The following is a 27898-nucleotide window of genomic DNA, read 5'->3' as shown; positions in this document are numbered from 1 at the left end:
GAGAAGAATCAACATGCTCCAGGCATCACGGTGCACGCAAAGAAATTTCCACTGATTGAAACAGAACGGCTGAATGAGCAGCGGAAGATATTTCTGCAAAAGCGAGCGGGCACATATGAGGCAAATAATGTGGGGAGGACTACCCAGGATACTAGCGAACCACCTACGACGTAAGACACATCTTAGGCTGCACTGCAATTTCGTGTTATGGAGGCCCGTAAGCGGAAAGCGACGCTGCACTGATACTGCCGTGCGCTAAACCTGCCTTTCAAAAAACCCCACTCACAGGGTCGAGGTCAATTCTCATCATCGTTCTCATCATCATAATAATCATCAGCCTCGGTTGTGCCTGCTGTAGGCCAAATGTCTGTTCCGCCGATTTCCAAGGAGCCCTGTCCTCCGTACTATTCGAACATATTTGCTCTTCTCATCTCCCCACCTGTCTCTTGACCGCTCATTTTTTCACTTGGAGCCCACAGTGTCAGTTAATGCAGTTACCGATACCCCCGAGGCTATGATACCGCTCTAGATCTTTTTTAGCCCGCGCCTTTTATTTGTCGTCTAGGCTCTAGTATCTCACTGCGTTTGTGATCACCGAGATCCACATTTTTGCGTGGCGCATGCCAACAGAAAAAGCGTTCTCACGGAAATAGTCATGCACGTAGCTTGTAAGCGTTGAAGCGCTTTGTCCTGACGCCGGGTGTAAAGGGTTCACAAAGTCTGCCTTGCGTAAGTTATGCTGTGAGCGACTGTGAACTTAGAAGTCATCTGTTGTGGTAGGGGGTGGAGAATCGTCGACTGCCATGGTCGGCCTGCAATCGCGCTCTCCAACCAATTACAACGCATCGGCCAGTAACGGACAGTGCTATGGCACGAGACATGTCCTGTGAACATGGGCCATGGTGTCGCTGACTTGCCTGGCCTCGAGAGGTGCAGTCGCGAGCATGTCGCGCTAACGATTATAGCCAGGCAGTCTACATGTTAAGTGACTGCAATGGGAAATGCAGTGCGAACGCATACGGCACGCAACTCTCCCCTCTTTTCCCCGCGGCTCTCAAACACACGAGACATAAAACAAGTACGGCAGTGTTTTGTTTCTGCGGTGGTCTTGCGTGGTAGGCTCACGAAAAAGAAATCAGCCCAAGGCCTCTTTTTGTGCGAATGTAAATCATGAATTGTATTTTTGCAAAGTGGCAGAGTTTTGGGGTGTCGGTTCGTTTGTCTTGAAAAAGGCCTGCGCGAATAACAATAATGTAAATGAGCTGAAAACACGAGTGCACAGCATGAATAATTACAAACGATTTTGTACAGGTAGTTTCGGCCTTGGTCGGCGTCGGCACTGAGGTGCACCATCTAACCTGAGATGCACCGGCTAACCTGGACTGACACATTCCTGATGACCTCGGTGTCGCCGGTTCGCACTGGTTGTGGGCTCGGTGACGTCACAATATTTGGGGCAGGTGCACCTTGATGTCACTCGATGCAGGTAGAAATGCTGATGCTGAACGGCTCCTCGGAGAACGCTCAGAATCATATTAAATCATGTTCCACTCAGCACCTGCGACTGAAACCTGCTTCAAGGCAGCTCCTTAGGCCCATGAATCAAATCATACGGTTTGCGTTCGAAACTTTCTGTCTGTATCCCTTAAATGCAAAGATCTGCGCACTTATCTTCCTTTTCAGAGCTTTTGCGGCATTGGGCGCGCGTAAATTATATCTGCCGTAATCCTCTACTTTGTTCAGCGCTGTAGCTTCTGGGATTTACCAGCTTGTTAAGACTTTGTTCTTCTCTCACATTCCATTGAACGCCGTTATCTTATTTTTTGAAAACACGTTTCTTGGAAGGATGGACTACATGAATCTGCGGTGTTCCGAGTACCGTAAACTGAATTTCACAACCGCACTCCCGCGCCATCATTTTGAAGAGAATCGGCGTGGCCTTTCACTCAGCATGCAGTTATTATTTCAGACTCAGAACTAAGGCCTAGAAAGGTTGCATATTTTAAATGTACAAAACACTATTGCGGTAAGGTCCCCTGCAGGAAAGCTTCTCAAGACGATTACGCCAGTCGTCTTCCGGAATGAGACATCAAAGCGGGGGCCTATACGTGCGCGCAGACCAAGCACTACTTGAGTCACTTGCAGTCCTCCGAACGTTCTTAACGCTATTTAAGCGAAAGCGCCATAAGAAGAATGACATTTATCACTCACTAGAATGCCACTCGACATATGAAGCCCGTTAGGACTGATGCTTGGGCGAGTTGGTATGCCATGTTCAAGAAGAACAGCGCGAAAAGACAAGGACCACAGGAAGACACACAAAGACAAGCGCTGACTTTCAACTAAAGATTTATTGCTCGGAACGTGGTAATAAATACATCAGGCTCTAAGCAACAAAAAGAACACATAAGAGTGATACACACTTGTCCACGCACACAAAAAATACCAAACAGATACAGCAGCATTACTTCCTTGCAGATAGAAATTCTAATTCTTTCTTTGACAAAGATATGGAGGGACAACTGATACATGCGTCATTTAGCCGGGCGATTTAGCCAACCGCATGCGTATTAAAAGTGCTCCTTTAGCAAAAGGAATGCAATTTAAATTGCTTAGTGTCCCGTGAGCAGTGCGATTCCCACTCTTAAGTGATTCCGGATCTAGTGAGAAAAAAAGAAGGAAGGTTTGTCAGCAACAACGATCCAGTGTTCACGCCAGAGTCGAAACAACAAAGCCCAGCTGGGCGGCTCGGTAGAAGGAATGGCCAGTAAATTCGAATGCAGGAATACATAGTTTAGTTTCTTTGTTAGGCCATTATCGTGTGACCAAAAAGAACCGACCGTATGGGCGAAAGTCTAACTCGCGACATCGAAACACGTATAGCGGAACATCCGGGCTGCCTCAGGTATGAGCAACATCAAGTAAACTGAGTAATCCAGCTAGAATGGAAGCTGCAACGCCTTCGGCGGGTGGTTGCCACGGAGGAGATATTGGCGAAAATTACACCCTCTCTCTTCCTCCGTTGCACGAACCCGTCGGGCGCAGATACGCACGCGCCCTCCACAAGCCGTGGCCAGTGGCGCGTGCCGCAGTAAATCACGCGTGGCCGTGAAGTGTGCCCGGCGTCTGGACCGCTGCTGCTGTTGCTCATGGTGCTGCTGCCTTTCTGGCTGCGTCGAGGCACCGAGCCCGATCTACTGCTCCTCGCGACAATAAGTGTCTTCTCGGTTGTCGTAGGTTGCTTACTTGATGCGGCGGCGTCTGTTACCGCCCTCTCGATGTTAGGAAGCCTTGTGACGGCAGCTGATGCTCGATTTACTCTCTTGCTCGGCACCAGAGACGGATGAGACGCGAGTAGGCGGCAGATTTCATGTCGCGATGTCTACTGCAGTGAATTTCGCTGTACTCTAAGGAAGAGATTTATCTGTAATATTTATCGCACGACGGCAGACGCGATTAGTATTATGCTGCTGAAGAAAAAGGCAATGAGACCGCTGAAAACAGACAAGTAAATAGAAGAATTAATTTCTCGTACGCCCATGGCTGTGTACCAGCTAATGCAGCCATAAAATGCCGGTGATGTTTAGTCATAGTGATCTTTCTTTCTTTCTTTCTTTCTTTCTTTCTTTCTTTCTTTCTTTCTTTCTTTCTTTCTTTCTTTCTTTCTTTCTTTCTTTCTTTCTTTCCTTCCTTCCTTCTTTCTTTCTTTCTTTCTTTCTTTCTTTTTCTTTCTTTCTTTCCTTCTTTCTTTCTTTCTCTCTCTCTTTTTCTTTTTTCTTTCTTTCTTTGCATGAAAGAAGTCACACCCTCATGGAATCACAGCCGCGATTGCCAGGTACGCAGACTGACTGCATGTTTTTAGATTTTCGGAAGGTCTTTGATTCTGAGCCCCAAACACTCCTTTTAAAAAGATATCCCTCTTTGACGTAGAAAAAAAATTCTTTTAGTCAGCCTTGAAGCCTATCTGTCTGTAGAAAACAGTGCGTGGTTCTAGACGGTAAGTGTTTATCATCATCATCATCATCATCATCATCATCATCATCATCATCATCATCATCATCATCATCATCATCATCATCATCATCATCAGCCTTACTACACCCACTGCAGGGCAAAGGCCTCTCCCATGTCTCTCCAATTAACCCTATCCTTTGCCAGCTGCATCCACCCTTTGCCTGCAAACTTCTTAATCTCATCCGCCCACCTAACCTTCTGCCGCCCCCTGCTACGCTTACTTTCTCTTGGAACCCACTCCGTTACCCTTACAGACCAGCGGTTATCCTGCCTTCGCATTACATGCCCTGCCCAAGCCCATTTCTTTCTCTTGATTTCGACCAGGATGTCATTAACCCGTGTTTGTTCCCTCACCCACTCTGCCCGCTTCCGATCTCTTAACGTTACACCTATCATTTTTCTTTCCATGGCTCGCTGCGTTGTCCTTAACTTAAGCTGAACTCTTTTCGTTAGCCTCCACGTTTCTGCCCCGTAGGTGAGTACCGGTAAGATTATGCTGTTGTACACATTCCTCTTCAGGGAAATTGGTAAACTGCCAATCATGATCTGCGAGAATTTGCCGTATGCGCTCCACCCCATTCTTATCCTTCTAGTTATCTCCCTCTCATGATCCGGATCAGCTGTCACTACCTGCCCTAAGTAGACGTATTCAGGCACAATTTCTAGGCTCTCGCTGCCAATTGTGAACTCTTGTTCCCTTGCTAGGCTGTTGAACATTACCTTGGTTTTCTGCATGTTAATTTTTAGACCCATCGATCTGCTCTGCCTGTCTAACTCGTTGATCATGATTTGCAGTTCACCTCCTGAGTGACTCAGCAAGGCAATGTCATCAGCAAATCGCATAAGGCTCTTCTACCCCCTGATTACGCAATGCCTGTATGACTGCTGAGGTTTCCACTGAGTCGAATGCTTTCTCGTAATCAATGAAAGCTATATACAGAGGTTGGTTATATTCTGCGCATTTCTCTATCACCTGATTGATAGTGTGAATATGATCTATTGTGGAATATCCTTTACGAAAGCCTGCCTGATCATTTGGTTGATTAAAGTCTAACGTTGCCCTGACTCTATTAGCGATTACCTTAGTAAATACTTTGTAGGCAACGGATAGTAAGCTGATCGGCCTGTAATTTTTCAAGTCCTTGGCGTCTCCCTTCTTATGAATTAAGATAATGTTTGCATTTTTCCAAGCTTCTGGTACAGTCGAGGTCATAAGGCATTGCGTATACAGGGTGGCTAGTTTTTCTAGCACGATGTCCCCTCCATCCTTCAACAGATCTGCTGTTACCTGATCCTCCCCAGCTGCTTTTCCCCTTTTCATTGCTTCTAAGGCTTTCTTTACTTCATCTTTCGTTACTGGCGGGATGACGCATTGCTGTGCACTGCTGTCTTTCTCATTAGCGCTCTGATTACATTGGCTACTGTACAGGTCTGTGTAGAACTCTTCGGCTACGTTAACTATCTTATCCATATTGCTAATGACATTGCCCTGCTTGTCTCTTAATGCATACATCTGGATTTTACCTATGCCTAGTTTCCTTTTCACTGTTTTTAGGCTACCTCCGTTCTTTATAGCATGCTCGATTCTCTCTATATTAAACTTCCTTATGTCGGCTACCTTGCGCTTATTTATTAACTTTGATAGCTCCGTTAGCTCTATTCTATCGGTAGTGTTAGATGCCTTCATGTTTTGGCGCTTCTTATCAGATCTTTCGTCACCTGAGCAGCTATAGTAATTAGGCTGAATAGGAGGTACAAGCTGAAAGTGGTGCAGGCCTACGCACCCACATCCAGCCATGATGACCAGACCGTTGAAAGCTTCTATGAGGACGTAGAATCGGCATTGAATAAAGTGAAATCGCAGTACACTGTACTGATGGGCGACTTCAATGCGAAGGTGGGCAAGAAGCAGGCTGACGACCACGCGGTAGGTGACTATGGGATAGGCTCTAGAAATAGCACGGGAGAGTTATTAGTCGAATTCGCGGATAGAAATAATTTACGGATCATGAATACCTTCTTCCGCAAACGAGAAAACAGGAAGTGGACCTGGAAGAGCCCCAATGGTGAGATTAAAAATGAAATCGACTTCATACTGTGCGCTAAACCTGGCATCATTCAGGATGTGGCCGTCCTCGGAAGGGTGCGTTGCAACACTGCCCGTGAGGGCATTGTAGGGGTCTGAATAAGTAAACGAACGAACAGAAAGGGGCCGCGAAGCGTAGGGCCGATGACCTGACGCCACCCATTTTACGAGCCTGCCTGCGTTCGACCTGCCGGCATCCATATCTCGAGACATGATCTGATGTGCCGCTGCGCACATCGGCTGGCAGCGCTGAGAGAAAACGACCGACCTGTCCCACTTGCGCGGGGCGATCACGGCCGATTCGTCGGTCTTTTCCAAGGTGCCTCTCGGGAACAGGGATAATTTGGGGTCTCAACGGACGGCCTAGCACGCGCGTTGTTATAGTTAAGGCTAATTAGCGAGCACGTTTGTCCTGGTTCGCGTCCCGCGAGCCTGCTGCCTTCTTGTGTACTGCAGGAATATAGTAATCGCTGCGTAGTATCAGGGCGCACTTGTAACTGTAACAAGCACCTCGAACCATGGCCGCCTAACACCGTGACTGACTTAATGAGCCATCATTATGCAACCCAGTTTTCCCAATCTGACGTCCAAACCCTCACCACTCCACGAAGGAAAGAGGGGGGGGGGTGTGCTCAGCGTCACGGAAACCTGGTTCCCGTCGCAACTTGACCCGGCCGATTACGAGGGGCGCAAAGTTGAGCCGCTAAAGTTAGCTCGCGCAACAATCCTTTGTATCTATTTTGCGCTTACGGCGGGAACAAAATGTGATACGCGCAGTGCCGCCGCGAGCAGAACGCGAGACTTGGGAAAGCGGCGTGCGTTTTGTTGCGGCTTCGTTGTTTTTTTTTTTTTTCTGCCCACACGCGGGCCAAGCAGTTATTTAGCCTTCAAGCCGCGCAGCGTGAGAGCTCTGGGGTGGTTTCTCGTGGGCGTGCTCACGTACCGGCCGCGCTGTGCAGTGCAACGCACCACACGCAGCCAAGCCAAGCCAAGCCGATGCAAATTGGTCGCCCCTGCTATACCCCTGCCCCGTTTCATCCCATCCTCCTCTTCCTCATCATCATTAGAGAAGGTGGCAATTACTGTGCGGAGCAGGAACGAACCGCTGGAGGCCGCTGCGCAGTTTTCGACGGCTGTGGCCCTCCGCTTCCCTCTTCTGCCAACCTCCGAGAGGGTAGAGGCCACGGGCACGCACAGACACGCCGCTCCTGCGCTTGGAGTGGAGAGTTGTAAAGATAATTCCTCAAATGGGCCGCCCGCGCCTGTTGCCCCAGTTTTAATGGGTGGCAGCGTACAGCGCTCGCCGGCGTCGAAATTTGCGGACTCTGATGCGCAGTTTCGTGGTCGCTACTTTATTCCAGTTTGTTTCCGCTATACGCTTCTTGCAACTGAACAAAAAAAAACAAAAAAATGTTCCCCCTTTTTTTTTGTTCCAGTCAAGAAGAGAGGAACAGAGTATGGAAGATTTGTACGCATTACGTAGAGAAGTGTAAGGCTCGGAACAAAACTTGAATGTCGAAAAGAAATCTTGAGGCGAACGTTTTCCGATGTGAAAGCGCATCTAGCGTAAAAGCGCCAAGTGAACTGCCAGCCAATCGTGACGACCGTTGAAACGTCAGTCCAATCACGTAAATCCTAAGAAGGCGGTGCAAATCAACGACGGTACACAAGCACGTCAGAGTTTATAATAAGAGTTGCGCCGACCTCTAACGGAGCCTGCACATATATGACATCCCAGCAGCTTCATCATTTACAACTCCGTGTCGCGTGTTTAACGACAAGCTTTAAAGGAGTATAAACGTGGGGCGTAGAACACTAACAAGCGTATCGGAACATTTCTCGGTTTCTGTGTTGTATGCTTACGACACGTTGTCTCGACTGACATTTACAAAATCAAGTTTGAAAATGTTTTAAAGGTGCAAGTCGCTTAACGATATACAACGAGCTCAGAGAATCACTTCGTTTTCTTTTTCTTCTGAGTTGCATGTTCTCTCCATGCTTTCTAGGCGCACAGCGTCGTTAGCATCTCCGAAAGCCTTTACCGACAGGCTCGAAGCACAAGGTGACGCTTTACTGCGCGCTGCGCAGCATAGAATGAAGACGAACCTCGCGCTATAAAATGACGATTTCGACGGGTCACGCCGGAGCATACACAACTTCGACAGAGCAGAGCCTAGGATCATCGACTCCGGAAGCAGAAATCGTAAGCTAAACGCGCCCCTGGACATTAGTTTTTATAGGCACGACGGGGATCACCAATGCAGACGTCAAAGTCCACGAGGCCCATGTGGCCTGCAGCTTCCAAAAGTAAGTTAGGAAACAAAATAGGCTAACGCCTCAGAGTACGTAAAATGCACTTCATGCTTCGGGACGCTCATACGACGCGCGATTTGGAGATCGTTCTTCAAAACATCGTCTGCCGTTGGGCGCGAGTCGCCTACGATGTCCCACTTGAGTGCAATGCTGCCTCGAACAACTAACTTCAAGTTCTAAACTCTCCAAAAGCGCTGACTGCACGAATAATCTGGCTTAAATCCCTGGTAGAAATTCGTTATTCGTTGTCGTGTGCAGATTGCATACGCATTTAGTTAAAAAAGAAAATCACAATGATTGAATGATCGGCGTGGCGCCTGAATCGCAATAGATGCACGAAAGAAGGGCCGTCACAAGTGCACATCAGGCTCTTTCAAGTATGATTGCGTTATTCTTTTTTTCTTTCTTCAGGATCTCGCGGCATTATAGACGTAAAATATGTTCCACGTTAAGAAGCGTAATATGTCTTGTGAATAATAGCGTGGAAAATGGGCGCATAGTACTACAATAGAGCTGTCTTTAGACGGCTATGTAGGCTCTTGATACGGCTATAGAATCATCTCCGCGAGAGGGCCTCTCTTTTGCGGGTAATTAATGAGCGTGGCGTGCGAACTCACGACCGAAATGGATGTTATCTGTCTCTGCCTAGCTACGTGCTTGCGTACTTTTTAGTGATGTTACAGTAATATTACTGTCATCACACTTCGAAGATGAAGATTGTTTTCCAAGAAAAACTACGAACTCGCGTACCACTCAGCGTGGAGCTAAATGAAAGAAACCACATGATTTCGGAAAATGTCGCCCCTTCACAAGTCACGGTCGTCACCAAGCCATCTCTGCACGGACGTAACTTCATTGCTGAAAGAAACCTCTGCATTTTTTTTACGAGTGTTTCTTTCTGTACCTTTCCTCCCTCATCCCATGTCGCTAGCATGTGCGGCTTTGCTAAATACTTAAATTCCGAAGTCTTCTGTAACTCCACTTTCGTTATACTTGTTTCTTTGCGGCAAAAAGCGCAGGACTAAAAAAAATGAACCTTCGGAAATTTTTTTAAAGCTTACAGCGCGTGCATGTTTGCTGTTACTCAAGGTTCCCAAAGTAACCACTGTAACTATCGCTCACTTTCTTTTTTCGACAAACTTAACGGTCATTCATAAAGAGGATTACTTCATAAAAGTTTCCACGTCTCTAGCGCGCCGCATAGTAGATCTTATGAACAGCACCGATCAGCTGGGGCTCTCTTTAACACACAGGAGTTTTTGGATTCCACTGCGATAAAAAAAAAAATTGCCGCCATAGTCAGATATCGAACCCTTTATTGAACACGGAGCGTTGAAGTTGTGCGCATTTGTACTGAAACAAATAAGTATCGATTTAAAGGGGCTCTCGGCATCTTGCAAACGATGACGGAAAACTTCCATCGCATCGCGTGTTTTATTTGACCATGTTAGATACCCAAATATCTTTTCCATTTGATAAGGAGAGGCAATAAGCCTCAAATGAACAAGCGCAGTCGGAAGGTGAATTAATTTTGAATTCTCTGTGGACTGATTAGGTTTTTGGCTGGTTAAAAGAAGCTGGCACTTCTTTCTATACGGCTGGTGCATCTGGTCGCTGCTTCAAGCACTAACGGCAGACTGATGCATCGATAATCGTATGCGAGGTTTGAACGGAGCGCTATCATTATTCCTTCGTTAGAGAGTTTGGATACATTGTGTCGGGTAAATATTGTCCTATATGTTTAAAAGCGCACGCAATTCGGAGTCACTGACAGAGATAAGAATTGGAGTAAGGTACGTCTGAATGTGCGTAGAATGTCCCTTTGGAAACCTGTCTCATATCCCTTTTCTCTTCAGGCTATGCGAACATCGGCTGCCTGAATTTTCGTATGCGAATGCTTCCAAAATGCTGCTCGTTGCCTCAGTTCGCTCCGGCGATGGCAGAAGAGTGCTGAACGAACTTCAAGACCACTTTCACGCAAATATTTTTCCTTGCTCGGTGTTATGCTGCGCATCGTTCGTGAGTTCAAAGAAGACCAATTTATTGGATTTACCGAAGGCACTGGAAAGAGCAGGTGATATGCAGGGAATCAACTCGAAATCAGCCGCCTTTGTTATGCTGAAGGCATGTAAATGACGGGTGACTTAGAACGACAGCTCGCAGAGCTCTGGAACCTCACTCGCTGTTGCATCTGTGCTTTTTGTTCAGCACTGAGCGTCAGCATTGATCGACGGCGTAAATTTGCGAAGAAAAGCGAACGATGGAGCCCATTACGCGCGTAAGTCCCTAGCGCTTACACTAGCATGCGAACTTGTTTAAAAAAAGAAATAATAAGGCGGCCTTCTGAGTGCGCCTGAAGCGCATCAGAATAAGACCGGGAGTGACTTTACTAGACAGAGAAGTTAAATTCGAACAAAATGTAAACAGAACACAGATGAGCTTACGCCTTCGAAATCTAAAAAAAAAAAAATTGGAGACGCATTCGGACTGAGGTGCTACGCGGCAGTGTCAGCAAATTAACGTACTCTAGTTTAGGGTAGCGATAGAATTTTCGACGGTAAGTGTCAGTCAAGAGTAGTTTTCTCTTGAGAGTGACGATTTGCCAGGTGCCGAACAAAAGAAGAGTTTGGTTAGTCGCAGTTTGCTGAATGATTACCAGCGTACGAAGAGTGCATATCAAAAGAGAAATATATAAGGGTGTTTTTTTAACAGTTTACAGATTTTTAAAAAGAAGGCGCTGATAGTATCGTGAATGTCGCCTTCACGGTATGTATATTCAGCTCGGCGGACACAAGATAAGGAAATATCGGTCAAATTTAATTAATTAGACACATTTAGTTAATTATTTTTAACTCTTCACTTTACGCTGCATATTGCAATGCAATATTGAAGACTGTAAAGTTTCAAAGCTAATGCAATTTGCAGCATGTGCCTAAGTGCAACAGATATTGAAATATTCGCGATTGAATTTTCAGCCTTTTCGGATCCGATTCGGGAACTGAACGCTCAGAGTGCGCCGGAAATCCCGCCTATATGCTACGTAAGAGATTGACGAAATGATCACGAGAACCGACGGCACCAAGGCTAGCTCCTACTGCGGCAAAAAGGCGCTCGAGAAGAGCGCATAATCGTTGTTGTTGTTGTTTTCGCGAGAACAACAACGACTATGCGCTTTCTCGAGCGCCTTTTTGCCGCAGTAGGAGCTAGCCTTGGTGCCGTCGGTTCTCGTGATCATTTCGTCAATCTCTTACGTAGCATATGGGCTGAATATACATACCGCCGAGCTGAATATACATACCGTGAAGGTGGCATTCACGATACTATCAGCGCCTCCTTTTTAAAAATCTGTAAACGGTTAAAAAAAACGCCCTGTATAAATTCGCCGGTAACTGAACCATGCCCAGAAATTCTCTACGAGCGCATTTTTTCAAATATGAATTGTTTAAAATTCATATATCGTAGGATTTCAGTATAGCAATCAATATATCCGCAGATCTCTCGATGGCAGACTTGAATATTTTTTTTACTATTAACATATTTGCTATCGTCAAGAATTCTCCCCATTGGTTTTATATGGCAGTCTTAACTACACGATGCAAGCGATGGACAAACTTTAAAAGAAATAATTTGCTACACATCCGAAGAATGAACCATTACCTTCAATATTTCCTTAACTGCACGTTGAATTTTTCACAGTTGCTATGTCTAAGAATCCTGGGCTTGTTTGACTCAGCACAAGCAAACCGAAGCGTAAGGAACTCATTGTATAGAAACGCCAGAGTTGTAGCAGTGTTTTCATTGGTGCTAGCTTGCTCATGGTTCAGTGATAATTATTTTCTAGCAGTCGCGAGGACTTTCAAACATCCCAAACTTAGAGCCAAATAAAGCTTCTCACTCACTCACTAGCGCAACACACGGGAGATCGCTAATAAGTAGACCAAATGAGCCTAAACTCCCCGCTGGTTATTGAAGAAGAATGTGACTACATATCTGCGTTCTTTTTTAAATCTTTCATGAGCATGAACTAAGAATCAAACATTTTTAGTAGCTTTTGAGGAAAGGAAATGACTCAGTAACTGTCTCACAACTTGGCGGACACCTCAATCGCGCCGTTAGGGAAGGGAAAAACGTACGTGGGAGTATAACTAACTACTAAAACCGCAGCAGACACCGGTTGGAGGCAGGCGCCTGCCTCTGTCTGCTTCGATTCTAGTAGTTATGTCTCAGCAACTGGCCTACAACCTTGCTCTCCTTGTCAAGGTGGGAGTTAAAGAAGAAAGACGTCCCGAAGTGGAGGGATCCGGAATAGTTTTGACCACCTGGGGATTTTGAACGTGCACTGACATCGCACAGCACACGGGCGTGTTTTGCGTTTCGCCTCCATCCAAACGCTGCCGCCGTGGCCGGGTTCGAACCCGTGTGTAGACATCTATACACGTGTTGACAGGAAAATTTCTTTATATCTTAGACCCATTGACGTGTCACTGAAATATTCATTACCGCTCTTTCGGAGAAACAATGCTTTCAGGAGGAAGCACATCACGACTACTGGGCAAGATGTTGATGCCTGTCAGTTTTCACTTAACAAAATAACAATACATCTATTCTCGTGGGACTCGGAAATGTTCTTTATATCCGAGGCTTCTGCATGACCAAGAAAGCTGGACATTTATACACGTGTTGCCAGGACCTGCCGACGCATTGCATGAAATGGGATACTAGATCAAAACTGGCAGGTATCAATATTTTGGGCAGACGTCATGACTTTGTGGCACATAAGGTAACATTGTTTATACGAAAGTTAGTTGACGATGGCCCGGCGACACGTGAATGTGCCTCAAATGTAAACAAGACCTCGTCCTGGCAAAACATGTTCAGATGTCTTGTTTGTTCATTCGATGAAAGACTGGAAGAAAAAAGTATTGTCCACAAATAGTTGTGAGTTGGCACTTGTCCCGTAAACAATGTAGTGTATAGAGTCCCATATGTGCTGCAGTAGAAAATGATCCATCCTGAGGCCAGATTTAAATCGAATCGCATGCGCCCTCTGTTTTCACGCCTGTGCTCTTTCTGCCCAATTTTCTTTTTTTATAGCACTCAGGGAATATTTTTCACTGAAAAAGTGGAATACAGGCGTGTATGGGCATCCGGTCCGTTGCCCTCTCAAGGAGATAGCGTATCTTTATAAAAACAGGTGAATCAAAATTTTGAGATGGCTCACCGCTCCGAGTGGGAAACGAAAAAAAAAAAAACAGTGGTTCGGCGCGTGCGTTTCGCGATTGCTCTGCGCAGTCTTTGCAACGAATTTCGTGAACATTAATTAACGCCTAGTGCTGCTTCCTGTGCCGTACTTGGTCTCGTATTGCGGATTTTTTTTAATTATTATCCGGAGCACTCACAATGCCTCAACAGTTCTGCAATGCCCCAAGCATGGCACCGTAACCCAGCGACCACATTCAAAAATGCTTTCGTACTGAGCAGAGTGCTTCTCTGTGCAGCCTGCACAATGGGTTCGGCCAATCGTCAACCGAGTGCACCAACACGAATACCTTTGCGCACCTGGCACACGTTCTGCTGTCCCCCTAGTTTAGAAGTTCGCCGGGACTGAAGGATTCAATACGATCAAAAACGCTCCGGTGAACCGAATACACGAGGGGGGGCTAGCTTGAAATCCGGCACGGGGGCGATACATGGATTCTGAGTTCGTCGCTGTGAGTTGCACTCCTCCGTCTTCGTACAATGACACTGGAAACAACGCGCGGGCGTATTCGTGCAGTGTAGCCTCGGAAGTTAGGACACAAACTCTTTCTTCTCTACATCCACTGAAAATGAAGCCTAGCTGCGCCTTTGAAGTCCACAGTTTGGCGGCGCAGCCAGATTCTGAGTCTCAAAGGCAGCTTAGACTTGAGATAGCTTGACGTGAGCGACTCTACTCCACATAACAGCATGTTGGCAAGTGGCGGTTACGCCTGCTGCTAACCAATAAGCATGGCGATCATTTTAATAAACTGTGTCCTCACGCGGCTTGCGCTTTAAGCTGCCGGAGATCAAAAACCAGTAAGCCTGACAAGTGCGAGGTAATAAGGCTGTCATGTTCTCATGAATGGCTGAACAACGACAATCAACGATTACAATTATTAGCCCGCACTGTGCAGCCTCCTCGAACGCCTCATACAGGTTTTGCTCCAGTCGCAATAAATTATGACATGGGGTGAGTGGTGAAACAGTGCACCCTTTCCAGGCTTCACCGATGCTCCTGGTGAAATGAGAATTCTTAGCCACACGCTAAAAGGAAAGTAGGCAGACAATCTCAAAGAAATATTTCGCTCAAATATAGTGCGCATTAGCTTTTGTAGGAAGTGGCTCGCCTGTAAACAACCTTCGACTTCCTTTTTTTTTATCGTGATAGCGGATCACGGGCCTAGGAAGTTGTGAGCACTCACTGCCGATAATGAGGAACGCGCGTGTAATACTGTGTGCACAAGTACTACACTTCTGCAGGGGACCTTGACGATAGTGGTATTCTGGAAATAGTCGAAGGTTGTGTAGTCACTAACACAGAGTGCTCAAGGAGTTCTACGGATAATCGGGAAGTTGTATGCAGGAAGTAAGGGGGGAGGGGAAGTGCCGGTTTTGGTACGGGGTGCTAACCACCCGAAGTTGGGCGTGGGCTGTGCGAAAGGCTGTAATGGAGGGCTCCGGATATCCGAACCCTCTCCATCCGCAAATCACGGGAAAAGCCAACTACCGGGAACACGTCAGCGGAGGTTTCAGTGAAATGTCGCGTGATAATAGCTCCTGCCAGTCAGGCATGAACCTATATACCTACATCGCAGTTTTTAGACGGTCCGGCGTTAAGGACAGACGCTAAGAACGCTCACCGTGAGAGTCTGTCTCCTCGTCGCCGCTCAGCGCTGCCGAAGTCACCAGCTGCAACGTGCAAAGGAGGAGGACCGCAGCCAGAATGACGAGTTCCCGCATGCTTCTGATAATGCCGCTTACTACGCCGACCGCTACGGATGCCGCTGTGGTGGAGCTGCTGCTGATGCCGGCGATCTAGCGAACCCTTGACCACGCTGTGCCCCGTCCGGACTCAGGCGAGCTTTGAAAAAGGGCGCGCTCCCCCTCGACCGCTCCTCCTCGTCCGCTCGCCAGCAGGGGGGCGTGGCTAACGTCTACACGCAACGGCTCACGTGACCAACATTCGCCAATCGGCCGAGCGCGGAGGGCGTGAGACTAGCCCTTTCTCTTTCGTACTCCTCCCCATTCCCTGTTGGTTTTCTTCGATGTCATCTCTTCCGACACGCGCTGTATCTTCCTTCTTTCATTCGCGAAGCTTTTTTGTTGCAGGTCGATCTCTCGCTGTCTGCGTCCGTGCTACCTGTCGAGCCGAAGCTATTGTAATGATAGCTGCCCGTCCTCCAGCCTGTGCCTACTGTGTTTGCCTTGCGCTCTTCAGGCTACAATCTGAAGACCCTGTTTTTCGCGCGTTAACCGGAAAACAGGGCCGCACTCTTGCACGCTCCGCTGAAATTTGTACAGATCACGCCCGAAAGAGTTGCGAGATGGGACGCGACGATGCGGAAGCTACATCGAGCGAGAAAAAAAAAAGGAACTTAACAGCCAATTATCGCTCGAAAATACTGACAGACAGAGAGTTACCCATGACGACATGAATTCGTTACACCCTTTTTCCTAGCCGCTTTCCGAAGTAAAAAGAACGTAAGCGAAATCTTCTCTTAAATATGCGCATTTCTAACTTGATTTCAACTAATCTTCTGTCGTCTTCGAAGCTGAAAGAAAAAGAAGTCCCTCTCTTTTTCGAAGGTATTCAAGCCGCAGTGTAGTATCTGAACACGGCGTGCAACCTTCGTTGCAACTTTTGAGCGCTGCTGGAGCCGTAAACCAACAAACAACGCAACTCGACACGAAATCACACGCATTCCTTAGGCCGCGTTCTTACGTCCACACGATCTGTTTGTTAGCCTGTCGCGCTGCTAATTTTACACAGCTGACGAAGAAGGCAAGAATCACGCACGGAAGACAGCTTACATATAATTGAGGGCAGAGCGTACAGAGTGCGCACTACAAGATACGTACACGGGGCAGGCGGGCACGGTGGATTCGAGAGGAAAAGCGCTTCAGAGGGGAGAAAGGAGGGAGGCGCAGTCAGGAGGAGAGAGGGGTCTCGCTACGCGCCCTCCAAATCCGCTGGTTGTGTCTCTGGGTCACTGGGTCAAGCGCAGGTGGGCTTCGCGGCGATATAACCCAATTTCTGTCGGCCCTTCTTCGCCCACCACTACCCCCTTCTCATTCTTTTTTTTTTTTTTCATTTACCTTCGCTTTTATTTTATTCCGCCTCGCCACCACGGAGGTTTGCACCAGACGTTTCTACATAGCTGAGCTTTTTTTGCTTTTTCTTGTTTAGCTCTGATTAAAACTGGTTCATGAACATGAAACTCTTTGGTCTGCGGTGTGCCACAGGAAGAGCATGTATATCACAATTCAAGGAAATCAAACTACAGCCGCAGGACGGACAACGCTGAGACAACGCTCACAAGTGCCATAATGAAACGAGATAACATTTTACCTCGTCGAAGCGACAGTAATGCTACAGCGGTCCTTTGAGCAGGTGACAACATATCAGATATGCGCTGCACAGAAATACCCATCACGTCGTGCACACTGCAGTGAAGGAAACTAGAACAAAAGCGGCAGGTCTTTCTCCTCGTGCTGTATAGGCTGCTGTTTAAAACTGTCACCATCAGTCTCATTACGTCTTCTGCAAGGCGAAGAAGGCCACTTCCACTGCTCCATTCTCAAGCCCCTTGGCTGCGCCAGCTGAGGCCGTCTCTACTCCGCAGATTTCCCTAATTTCATCTCCGCGCCTTGTTGTCTGCCCCGTCTTCTGCAGCGCCTTTCTTCCCTTGAAATCCTCTGCTTTGCACTGACGGCTGTCCGCATTACTGCATGCTCGCTCCAAATCTGTTTTAAGTCCTTGATTTGACCAGGGGTATCATTAACTCGACTGCGGTTTATAATACGCGCCACTTCTGTTGGTTCTCAACGTTAACCCTATTAGTTTTTGCTGAACGGGGTGCCCAGCGCGAAAATGCTGCTTGAACGACGTAAGGTGCGCACGCGGTTGAATTAAATGCCGTTTCATTACCGCCATATAGTTAAGTCCGCGGCCGGAGAAATGATTTCATGCGCTTACAGTCGCACGGGACAATGGCAGTTTCCCTGAGTTTCACGAGGTCCGAACGATGCCATTGCTCTGGATCTGTTATCGACATCAGAGATTACGTGCCCTTTCACTGCACAGTTCTTATCGCCAGGGTGACTCGCTGCGGTGATTCAGTGCCTGTGGTGTCCTTCAGCCGAATTCGCGGATTCTGTTCCTGGACTCAGCAACCGCAAGGCGGAAGGCAGGAAGCGTCATTAGAGTGATTTAGGTGGCCTTAAATAACCTCATGCGGTCGAAAATTCTCTGCCGCGCTCCATTACAGCGTACCTCATAGTTGATGGGCGACACGGGCGGATTTGTGGGTGACTCTTGGTGAAGGCGGTTAGTTGGGGCAGTCCTATTTGCGTGATGCATTTCTAGCACTTTAGACGAGATAAAAACAGGGTTTTTTATTGTTCTTCCGAGGAAAAATTTTCGTCTGGTGGAGGGGGCTGCCCCCTCCGCCCTTTCTCCCTTAATATCTAACACTGATTGGTGGGAAAACATGCAATAACATATTTATCTTCATTGTCCGTGGATATGAGGTGTACGGAAACAGAGAAAGAGATTTAATGAAAGGAAAGGAGGAGACGCCGGCTGGTGGTGAGGTGACCCTGGCCGGCTACTCCACACTGTGGAAGGGGGAAAGGGAAAGTAAAATTAGAGTTGGTCAAATATGTCGGGGAATCCCCCAAGGTGGAGTAAATTTATAATAAGGCAGCAAATTACTCATTGGCATCCACCTAAGCGCAGCCATACGGTTACAAAGGAGAGCTATACAGCCTCCACAGAAACTTCATAGTTAAAGAAAATTTCGTTCTGGTCCATGGTTCGGACCAAGGATCACCGCTTAACCGGAGCAGTCGCACTACCAACTCGACTAACCGGGACGGCTAGCATATGGTAGGGCGAGAGCTTTCCTCCGTAGGGCTGCACTTAGGTGGATGCCATTGAGTAAACTGCTGCCTTATTACAAACCTATATACTCCACTTTGGGGGGATTCCCCTAAAACATTTCACCAACACTGTTCCCACTTCGGGTTATTGCTCCATTCGCTTTCGCCCTATTACAAAAGGAGAGTTAGGGGCTAATGGAAGGTGACGACGGAGTTGCTTGGGCTGGCACTCATCTAGCGCAGACAGCTTCTAGCATCTACTGGACGGATGGCATCTACTGAACTAAAGAGTAAATTCTAGCGGCCTCGCTAGGCAGGCAACAAAGAAACGGTCTGGTGCGACGCTGACAGGTGTACTCTCCTGCGGTGGATAGCCTCATTCTTTTTCGGTCTCTGACAGTCGTAGTGGAATAGAGTTCAAAGGCGGTTGCCTGGCCCCTAAGTGGCAAAAAAAAAAAAAACCGTCTTGCGCGAGCGGGTGTTCTAGGTGGAGCGGTGGAATTCAGCTCGTGAAGGGGAGAGAGAGAAAAAGTCTCTCACACTTTGTCTGCACCCAATTCGAATAAATAGCAGCTTGTACTTGCCTCCCCCAAACCTACTTCCTTCCCCCAAACACGTTAAAGCACCCGCGTCGAATGCTTCTTGGGATTGGCCCGTCTGGTCACATGGCCACACAGCCGCATTATGGAAGGCACCCTCCCCCAGGCACGCCTGTATAACATTGATATCAGCTGTCAATTGCGACATAACACACTTGATGCAGCTCGCATGGCGGAGTGAAAGTTCGCTGTAGCGTCCGATACGCTCGGATATGCGATGAAATTGAGCTTCCTTATCGAGAGAGAGAGAGAGAGATACTGTTCTCAGAATATTTACAGATGTCGTGATGTTGCTCTAGATTGCACTTTCTTCAAGTGCGATACGAAAGAGCAAGTGATTCGAGCTAGTCTGATCAGTCATCACTGTCACGAACAATGAACTGACGTGTCTGGTTGCAAAAGACCTCTTTGGAACGACTATTGATGCTAAGTCGCAAGACATCACGGGGTGGATGCGTGGGATCACCTGCTGTTAAGGATGAAGGGTTTAGGTTAACACCGTCACGTCTCAATGTTGCCTATAAGCCTGATATGTTTGAGATTAAATACATCACACGGTTTCGTTATGCCACTTTTACATGTGTACTCTCGGCCATCATCGAAACTGAATGTCGTTATATACCTGTCACCGCCAGTGAAGTGTCGTTCCATACCGTAACAAAAAAAAAAAAAAACTACCGGGGGCACTGAAGTCTGCTTACGTGCTATGAATGCGAAAGCATGCACTACTGCTGTTTCCGTTGGCGTCCTTGTGATTTGTGCGTTTGTGTAACTCAGTTCGCGTTGCTGACCAAACCGCACACATTTTCTGTACACAGTTTCCGTGGACGCCACGCATGAGCCAAGTAATGCTTACGCATTAAAACCCCCTTACTCAGGTCTTAAACATCCTCATTTTGGACACTTTTCCCCCGAGGGATTTTTGAAAATGCCTTGTTTTTCCGTTCATCATTTTATATATTTTATATAAATTAATACTTCATATTCGTTGGCCTTAATGAAGACCAACCAAAGCGCAGGAATTTCTCACAGTTCCATTCGTTGCGCCAGTTTTCGTTTCCTTGTTCCACGATATGTTTCAAGCGGGGGCGCCTTGTGAGGAAAGTTGGCCGTCATCGTCACCTATTTGAGGGTATAGGCGCTAAAGGGAAAACTTGAGTCGAGTTCGAAGCTTTATTCGAGCAGAATACACTTGTTCGTTATTGCTAAACGGGCGAGTTGGTTATACATTCTTGCGGGTAACAGGGAAGAAAGAGGGACGAACACAACACTTGTACCGTCCTGTTAAATGCATAGAGGAATCCCCCAAGGTGGAGCAGATTTGTAATAAGGGAGTACTTACTCATTGGCATCCACCCGAGCGCAGCCGTAAGGCTACAAAGGAAAGTTAAGCATCCGTATGGCTGCCCTTGGGTGGATGCGAATGAGTAATTACTCACTTATTACAATTCTACTCCACCTTGGGGGATTCCTCTAGACATTTGACGAGCACTGTCCCCACTTCGAGTTATTGATCAAATCGCTCCCGCCCTACCATAGAGGCCAGCCGTCCCGGTTAGCTCAGTTGGTAGAGCGACTGCTCCGGTTAAGTGGTGCTCCTGGGTTCGAACCCCGGATCAGGACGAATTTTTCTTTACCTGCGTAGCCGTACGGCTGCGCTTGGGTGGATGCCAATGAGCAATTACTCCCTTGCCGTGTCGCCCTGTGTTCCCCCCTCTTTCGTCCCCGTCTTTTGCGCTGATGCTCTCAAGAATACACGTCTTAATACAACCGAATGAAGCGAGCACGGATCTCTTACGCGCCTTTTGCAACTCGGGCTACTCTCTCTCTCTCTCTCTCTCTCTATATATATATATATATATATATATATATATATATATATATATATATATATATATATATATATATATATATATATATATATATATATATATATAAGTCGACACATCTACCGTTAGAAACTAGAAGAAGAAAAAGTATACGTTTAAATTACGCATTGTGCACCCAACGAAAGCCATTAATCGTTCTACGGTAGCCAACGTAAACCTTCTGGAGCGTCGCCGCTGTCGCATATTGACGACAGCGGCCCATTTTGTATGTCATCTATGCAAAGATGTTTCTCTCATTTCCCTGTTAAATCTAAAAATTCGCTGAAATCATGAGGATTCCATTTGAGCCCAATTTTATACCCAAATCTCTGAAAAAGAAAAAACTCTCTTACGTGGCATCACTGCAGCAGTGACGTGATCAATTTTTTTTTTCTTGTCACATGCCAGGAAGCTTGGGGAGGGCAGAAGGAGAAGTGAAATACATTGCGTTCCCTCTTTCGCCGTTTAGAAGGCTGCAGGACCGTCGGATTTCCCGCGGATTGGATTGCAGAACATTTACTTCGTCAGATAAAACGAAATGCAGATGATCCGTGCCAGTTCGCTATCAGTCCGCGGCGGACTGCGACCTGAGTAATCCATTTAATGGCCCGGGTTTGAATGCCCAGGTCTGAGCTGGCCAACACGGCCTCCCTTTGCTCGAGAGTAGGAACTTGTATTAAGAAATTCTGGGGGCGGCACCTCTTTATAGTTCCACAATATTTGATTGTAAGTGGCTATTTCGCCACATAGTGTACATTCTGAGTCGTAATCACCGGGGAACTACGTCTATTCTTGACATTACATGCATGTAATCTTTACATGCATGTACTATTTACATGCATGCACTCTTTGTATGCGTGTACTCGTTAACTCCTCCCTCAGAGCTTCTACACCGAAGCGCTTCTGTACTCTCTAAAGGGAATAATGACGCAGCATCAAGTAACGAGGACAGCAGAAGAGCACACACACGCACAAGCGCCAACTTAAAACTTTACTGTTTGGCTGCCATTACGCCGAATTTTTACAAAGCAACACGCCCCACACTGTAAACAATACTAAAACAGTGACGCACTTAGACGCGATGTGCGATGTCCATTATTCCCTTTATCATGTCTAACCAGCTTTCCCAATCCTATGCTTTTCTGTACCCTCTTTATAAGCACGGCCAGTGATCTTTCCTTCCATCCGCAGAAGAATGGTAAGACCACGAGTGCAGTTTCTCAACTGTAAGCGACTCGACGTGGATCGAATAATGTAGTTTTTCGTGTTCAGTGTTGCCGATCGTCCATTCCACCGCATTCCTCGAAGTCTTTTAATCGCGCTGGCTCGTGCTTCTCTATTTATCTTTTGTTTTGTAAAACTGTTCTGCCTACTCGGTGTCACAGTCAAATGAAATGCGAACAAACGGAACAAAGCGGAACCAGCAAAAGGAGGATATTTCAGCTGCGTAAAACAGAATATCAGTGCACACGGTTTTCACTTCGTTGGCGTGAACGCCGCTCCTTTGGCGTGAACGTCTCGTCCAACCGCTGATATTGTTGTTTTCAAGCGTTCGCGTTATCTGGTTCGCCTTTATTTCGTCGCTGATGAAAAACAATTGCAGCGGAGTGGCCGTGAACAGACGAGAAGCTTCGTCACTGTTCAGCCTGGCTGGAAAAGCACACGCGTGCACTGCAAAGCTGTGTCGCGTACTGTGCATACTGTGGTTCGACTGGAACTTTGGAGCACATGCCTTTTGGAATGCCCGGCACACCTGGAATAGAGAACCTGCCACCAGTTTCAAATGTAGGCGCTTATCACGATGCTGCCAACAATGGAATGCATACTAGGTCTCCTTCGCTGCCGTTTGCAGCGGCACCATTCTCTGAACATTTACGATGGTAGCTGTTAGTGCGTTCTCTTGGCGAAACACGTCTAGTCCGACCCCGCTCCTGCTAGTGCCCACACCTTCATATACAAGGAGGCGTTTTAACTGACATGAACTGACAAGCGGAACGATTCAGGAGTCAGGCTAGCTAAACAGTTGAAGCTTCGATAAGTACCATAACGGCAGAGCTCTTTTGGCAATGTTATACTGCGTACATCGTTAAAAAAGATAACTCATTACTCCCTGCGAAACCCTTGTTGTTATACTAGACGGCAATACGACACTGCGCGATCAAGTAGGCAACAAAGCCTAAGCCGGTCGATAAAACCAAGCAATTTTTTTTTTACACGAAGCAGCCTCTCTTCCGAATCCGTGGCGTACCTGGCGGAGGATACAAGGAAAGTCTTGCATTCACATGGAGGTTATGATTTGAGCGTGTATAGTATTAGCGCCATCTCTCGTGGGCTGTTCTTATGGGGAGCTACTATCGCTTCTCTCCTTTCATTGAGATAGGCAGCTAAAGGAGTGTAATACAAAACTTATAGCGCCACCGCGGTGGCTCAGTGGTTATGGCGCTCGGCTCCTGTCCCGAAAGACGCGGGTTCGATCCCGGCCGCGGCCGTCGCATTTCAACGGAGGCGAAATTCTAGAGGCCCGTGTACTGTGCGAATGTCAGTGCACGTTAAAGAAACCCAGGTGGTAGAAATCTCCGGAGCCCTTTACTACGGCGCCCCCACAGCCTGAGTCGCCTTGGGACGTTACACCCACATACACCAAACCAAACCAAAACTTACCGAAACTCAGAGCCAAGCAAATGACAGCCGCTGGTCGGCTCCCACCACAGACGCGGGACTCGTGATTCCCTTTTGAGACCGCATTGAGGTCAAACATGTGCTGTTTTGAGCACATCGTGAGGACAGAGCCAGTGGGGGACTATAGTTTATTCAAATGGAGCATTAGCAGCAGATTCCTTGCGTAACGAGGTAAGCTGAGGGCCCGCTTGCTGAGGAGGTGGTTGCACGGGCGTTATGGCGGATGCCCACGCATAGACTCTGTGCCCCCCCCCCCCCCCACCTTCCCCGCCCCTCCCTCGCACTCCGCTCAGTGCAGCCGCCATACGAATTTCTTCTGCGTGCGTAATCGCCTGTGAGTGGCCGCAGCCGGCTGACTGGGCTCTATTTGTCGCCGGACGAGTGATAACGCGCGCAGTCGCTGTAGCTGTACGAGTGGGCGTTTGCGATCGGTATGCGGAGCGGCCGTGCCCACTCGCCGAGAGAAAAAAAAAACTGCTGCTGTGTTGTGTCGGATTTCTCCGAAAATTTACTACACTCTTACTCAGACCGAATAGATGTGCTATTCTTTTGCAGCATTCGAAGGTTGAAAAAAGTGGAAAAGAAGCGTGCGGATGCACCCGCAGTACGCTGGGCGATTAACTACTGTAGAAATGTATTGTCACCGATTGAGCTTACGATTGATGACTGATTACTGCGCCTCTCCTAAGCCTTTTTTTTTCTTTTCACAAGGATTACCACAGAAGTGCGTGCTTCCACCCGTAGCACGACATGAGGGAGATAGGTCGGAGGTTCTCGATGTTCAGCTTCTTGTCGGGTTTCGGTATGAAAGTGACTCTTGCATGTTTCCATGCCGGCTGGAGGCTCCCTCCTTTCCAGCACTTGTTCATGTAGTCTGTTATCGTTTGAACTGAGTCGTCATCAAGATTTCTGATGGTTTTGTTAGTTGCTCCGTCCTGCCCCGCGGCCGAGGACGTCCGAAGTCTCCCCATCGCAGCCATCAGTTCCGAATGCTTATACAATCCAACAGATGCAACAAAGTAACGCTGAACTGGTTGATGACCTCGGTCCAGCAAACCGTAAGGCTCATTAAGCGCGTGGCGACAGGGCATGAGAGAGCACGTCGGCTCGTTCAGGCTTTCGTCTTCAGTCAGCTCGTGTACGCCACCCCTTACCCGGACCTCAATAGAGCAGAGCGTGAAAAGCTGAACTGCCTGATAAGGCAGGCGTGCGTAAGACGGCTCTCGGCCTCCCCAGAAACACGTCCACCGCGAGACTTCTTCTGTCTCTTGGGGTCCACAACACCCTTGAAGAGCTCATTCAGGCACAACTGACATCGCAAGAGCAGCGGCTCAGGCAGACAGACACGGGGCTCTACGTTCTGCGAAGCTTAGGCATACAGGGCGAGGACCCTTCAGGCCAGCTGATTATACCTACAGAGATGCGCGAACGCATTGGGGTCAAACCTATTCCCAAGAACCTGCAAGCGGACCGTCACGAAAACCGGTGGATGGCCAGGGCGAAGGCATTAAAACAAAAAGTATCGAGGAGACGATAGTGCCGTGAATGTTGATGCGGCACGTTATAACATTGCAGGCAACGACGCTTTCGCTGTGAGCACGGTGAGCATGTCCGCAGGGTAGCGGCTACGGTGGTCACGGACCGAGTGGAAGAGGTCGAAGAGGCTGCAATAGCACTAGGGATCATTCGGGAAGACACCAGCACAATTCTCAGTGATTCCAAAACGGCCCTTCGCCACTGCATACGAAATTATTCGTACGTGCCAAAAGGTAGGAAGGAAGTGGATCTGGTGTGGGTCCCGGCCCACGCGGGCTTTCCAGGGAACGAGGCCGCTCACCAGTATGCTCCAGGTTTTGTCAGCCGAATCGGTGAGGGGGTCTCGGACACGGATGTCCCCAGGGGCGAGACGTTAATTGCATATCAGGCCATAACCAAATATCACAGGAAGTTTAGAGCGAGCCTGCCTCCTTCGTACGTTTCGCTCAGCCGCGAACAGGCTACCACGTGGAGGTGGCTGCAAACGCGGTCGCAGCCAAACCCGTGGACGTATTCCAATATCTTTCCTGACTTGGTAAATGCGTATTGTCAGCCGTGCGACGAGCGTGCCACCTTAGACCGCATAATCTGGGACTGCACGGAGGATCCGCCTCCGGCAGATCAAGTCGCATCTCCCACGGTTGAAAAATGGGAAGCTGTTCTTGCCAGCCCGGACCCGGACGTTCAGTCCCGGGCCACGGCAAAAGTTCAGGAGGTCGCCGACAGACTTAAACTGCCGGCCACCTGGAGCGGCTGAAGGGACCCAAGAAGATCACCACCTTCCTGACAATAGAGTTTTCTCTCGCGGTCTCTCTTCTTGAAGTGGCTTACTTTTTGCTTCTACTGCCTCATCTTCTTCCCCCTACACTGCCAGCACGCAGTGTACGCGGATAAAGTGCTCCTTACAGCCATCCAGGTGAGGTCGGGCTGGGATTGCAACCCGGGTGAGTTGTGCAATGCCGACAGGAAACTGGTGCCCAAAAATCTGGCCACGCGGTCTGAATATGCATTTCTGCATTGAAAGAAGTCTTAGAAAACTTACAGGCGACCATACAATGTGATGCGGCATTTCTGCGTATGCCTTATGGTTTTAAATTTTTTGCCCTTTTAACTTCACTCTTTATATTCATCATTTAATTGCGTCGTTCTGATTTCCACGCTGGGGGCGCTGTTGCAGCGTGCCTCCTCCTCACCAATTCTTCTTTCTCCTCCCTCCGCCCACACAACCCAGCGGTCACAACGCACGTAATGCGGAAATGTGGACTACACTGCTGGCGCAGTAAAACAGACACGCTAATGAAACCAGATATTTTTCCCATGACGAAATTTACCTTTGTTAGAAAAATGTGTTATCTCCCTCATGGCGAAACACAACGCCTCAATTTGCAAATGAAGTGCTCAATACATTTCTCCTGGTAACGGCAGACAGGCCATATGAAATGATAATCGTCAATTGGAAATTTCCGCGGTGGCTCAGTGGTTAGGGCGCTCGACTACTGATCCGGAGTTGCCGGGTTCGAACCCGACCGCGGCGGCTGCGTTTTTATGGAGGAAAAACGCTAAGGCGCCCGTGTGCTGTGCGATGTCAGTGCACTTTAAAGATCCCCAAGTGGCCGAAATCATTCCGGAGCCCTCCACTACGGACCTATTTGTTCCTCTCTTCTTTCACTCCCTCCTTTATCCCTTCCCTTACGGCCCGGTTCAGGTGTCCAACGATATATGAGACAGGTACTGCGCCATTTCCTTTCCCCCCAAAACCAATTATTTATTATTATTATTATTATTATTATTATTATTATTATTATTATTATTATTATTATTATTATTATTATTAACCAGACAGCGTGGCAGGATTTTTAACTTTGTTTATTCGCATGAAGAGCTTCTGGCCACTGACGTTACCTTTTCTTCTTACCCTTTTCCATTCACCTCCTCCCCTTTTTATATGCAATTGAGCTTCTACTTGGCAAACGTGGCTCACCTCTGACCAGCTGGGCGACTAGCTGACCTTCATGACTTAGGCGCCGGATCTAGTGTCACGAAGCGTAATGCTGCGCTGTCATAAAACTGCCGCTCCCTCCCCCGCGTCGCTTTCGCCTTATCCGGAGAGCAGAGGGTGGTTTCATCGTCTCAGTGGCCCTGTCGGTGGCGTGCGATATGAGTGTCGTACAGCCCGGCCTTGGCACTGCCACACTATAGGGTCGTTTGGCGGGTCAATGGTGAGCAGTGGACATTATTGGCGCTTCGTCCCTCAGTCTCCCTCAGGGGCTGGATTAGCTCACTTGTATTCCTCCGAGAGTACAGGTGAATCCTTGTCAATCCAACGCAAGACGGGCCATATGGTCCGTGACTTAATATGGTTCGTTTGCTGTCGTTTTAGTGCGAAATCACTAATTCGGACGTTCAGAGCCTAGCAAAATCGTCTCTTGCCAATGTTTTCCCTTACAAAAAATTGCTTCAGACAGTCCATAGACTGTCCACAGACGTCTGTCTATAAATTATCTAGACTATCTATAGAAGAACTCTAGAGAACAGTCTATATATAGGCAATACAAATCCTATAGACAGTCATATAGACAGTCTATAGACAATCTATCGATTTATGACCATATAGTTTTAGAAGACTTTTGTCTATAAACAGTCTATAGGCTATGAGTATGAGGAAGGCAATAGAGTCTATA

General features: G+C 47.7%; 1 protein-coding gene across 1 annotated transcript in view; it reads right to left on the bottom strand.

Moving 5' to 3' along the window:
• The window catches only part of LOC144125749 (uncharacterized), a 53087-nt gene extending 37558 nt beyond the window's left edge, over positions 1–15529 (bottom strand). The window contains exon 1 of the mRNA XM_077659418.1: positions 15295–15529. Within this exon, the coding sequence (XP_077515544.1) occupies positions 15295–15394 (100 nt within the window). The 5' untranslated portion in view covers positions 15395–15529. The remainder of the gene's footprint in view (positions 1–15294) is intronic.
• Positions 15530–27898: the final 12369 nt, after the last annotated feature.

The sequence above is a fragment of the Amblyomma americanum genome, chromosome 3 (genome assembly GCF_052857255.1).
Source record: "Amblyomma americanum isolate KBUSLIRL-KWMA chromosome 3, ASM5285725v1, whole genome shotgun sequence".
In the NCBI taxonomy this organism is placed as follows: domain Eukaryota; kingdom Metazoa; phylum Arthropoda; class Arachnida; order Ixodida; family Ixodidae; genus Amblyomma; species Amblyomma americanum.
Note: the sequence above shows the minus strand (reverse complement) of the source record. Positions and strands in the feature narration are given on the sequence as shown.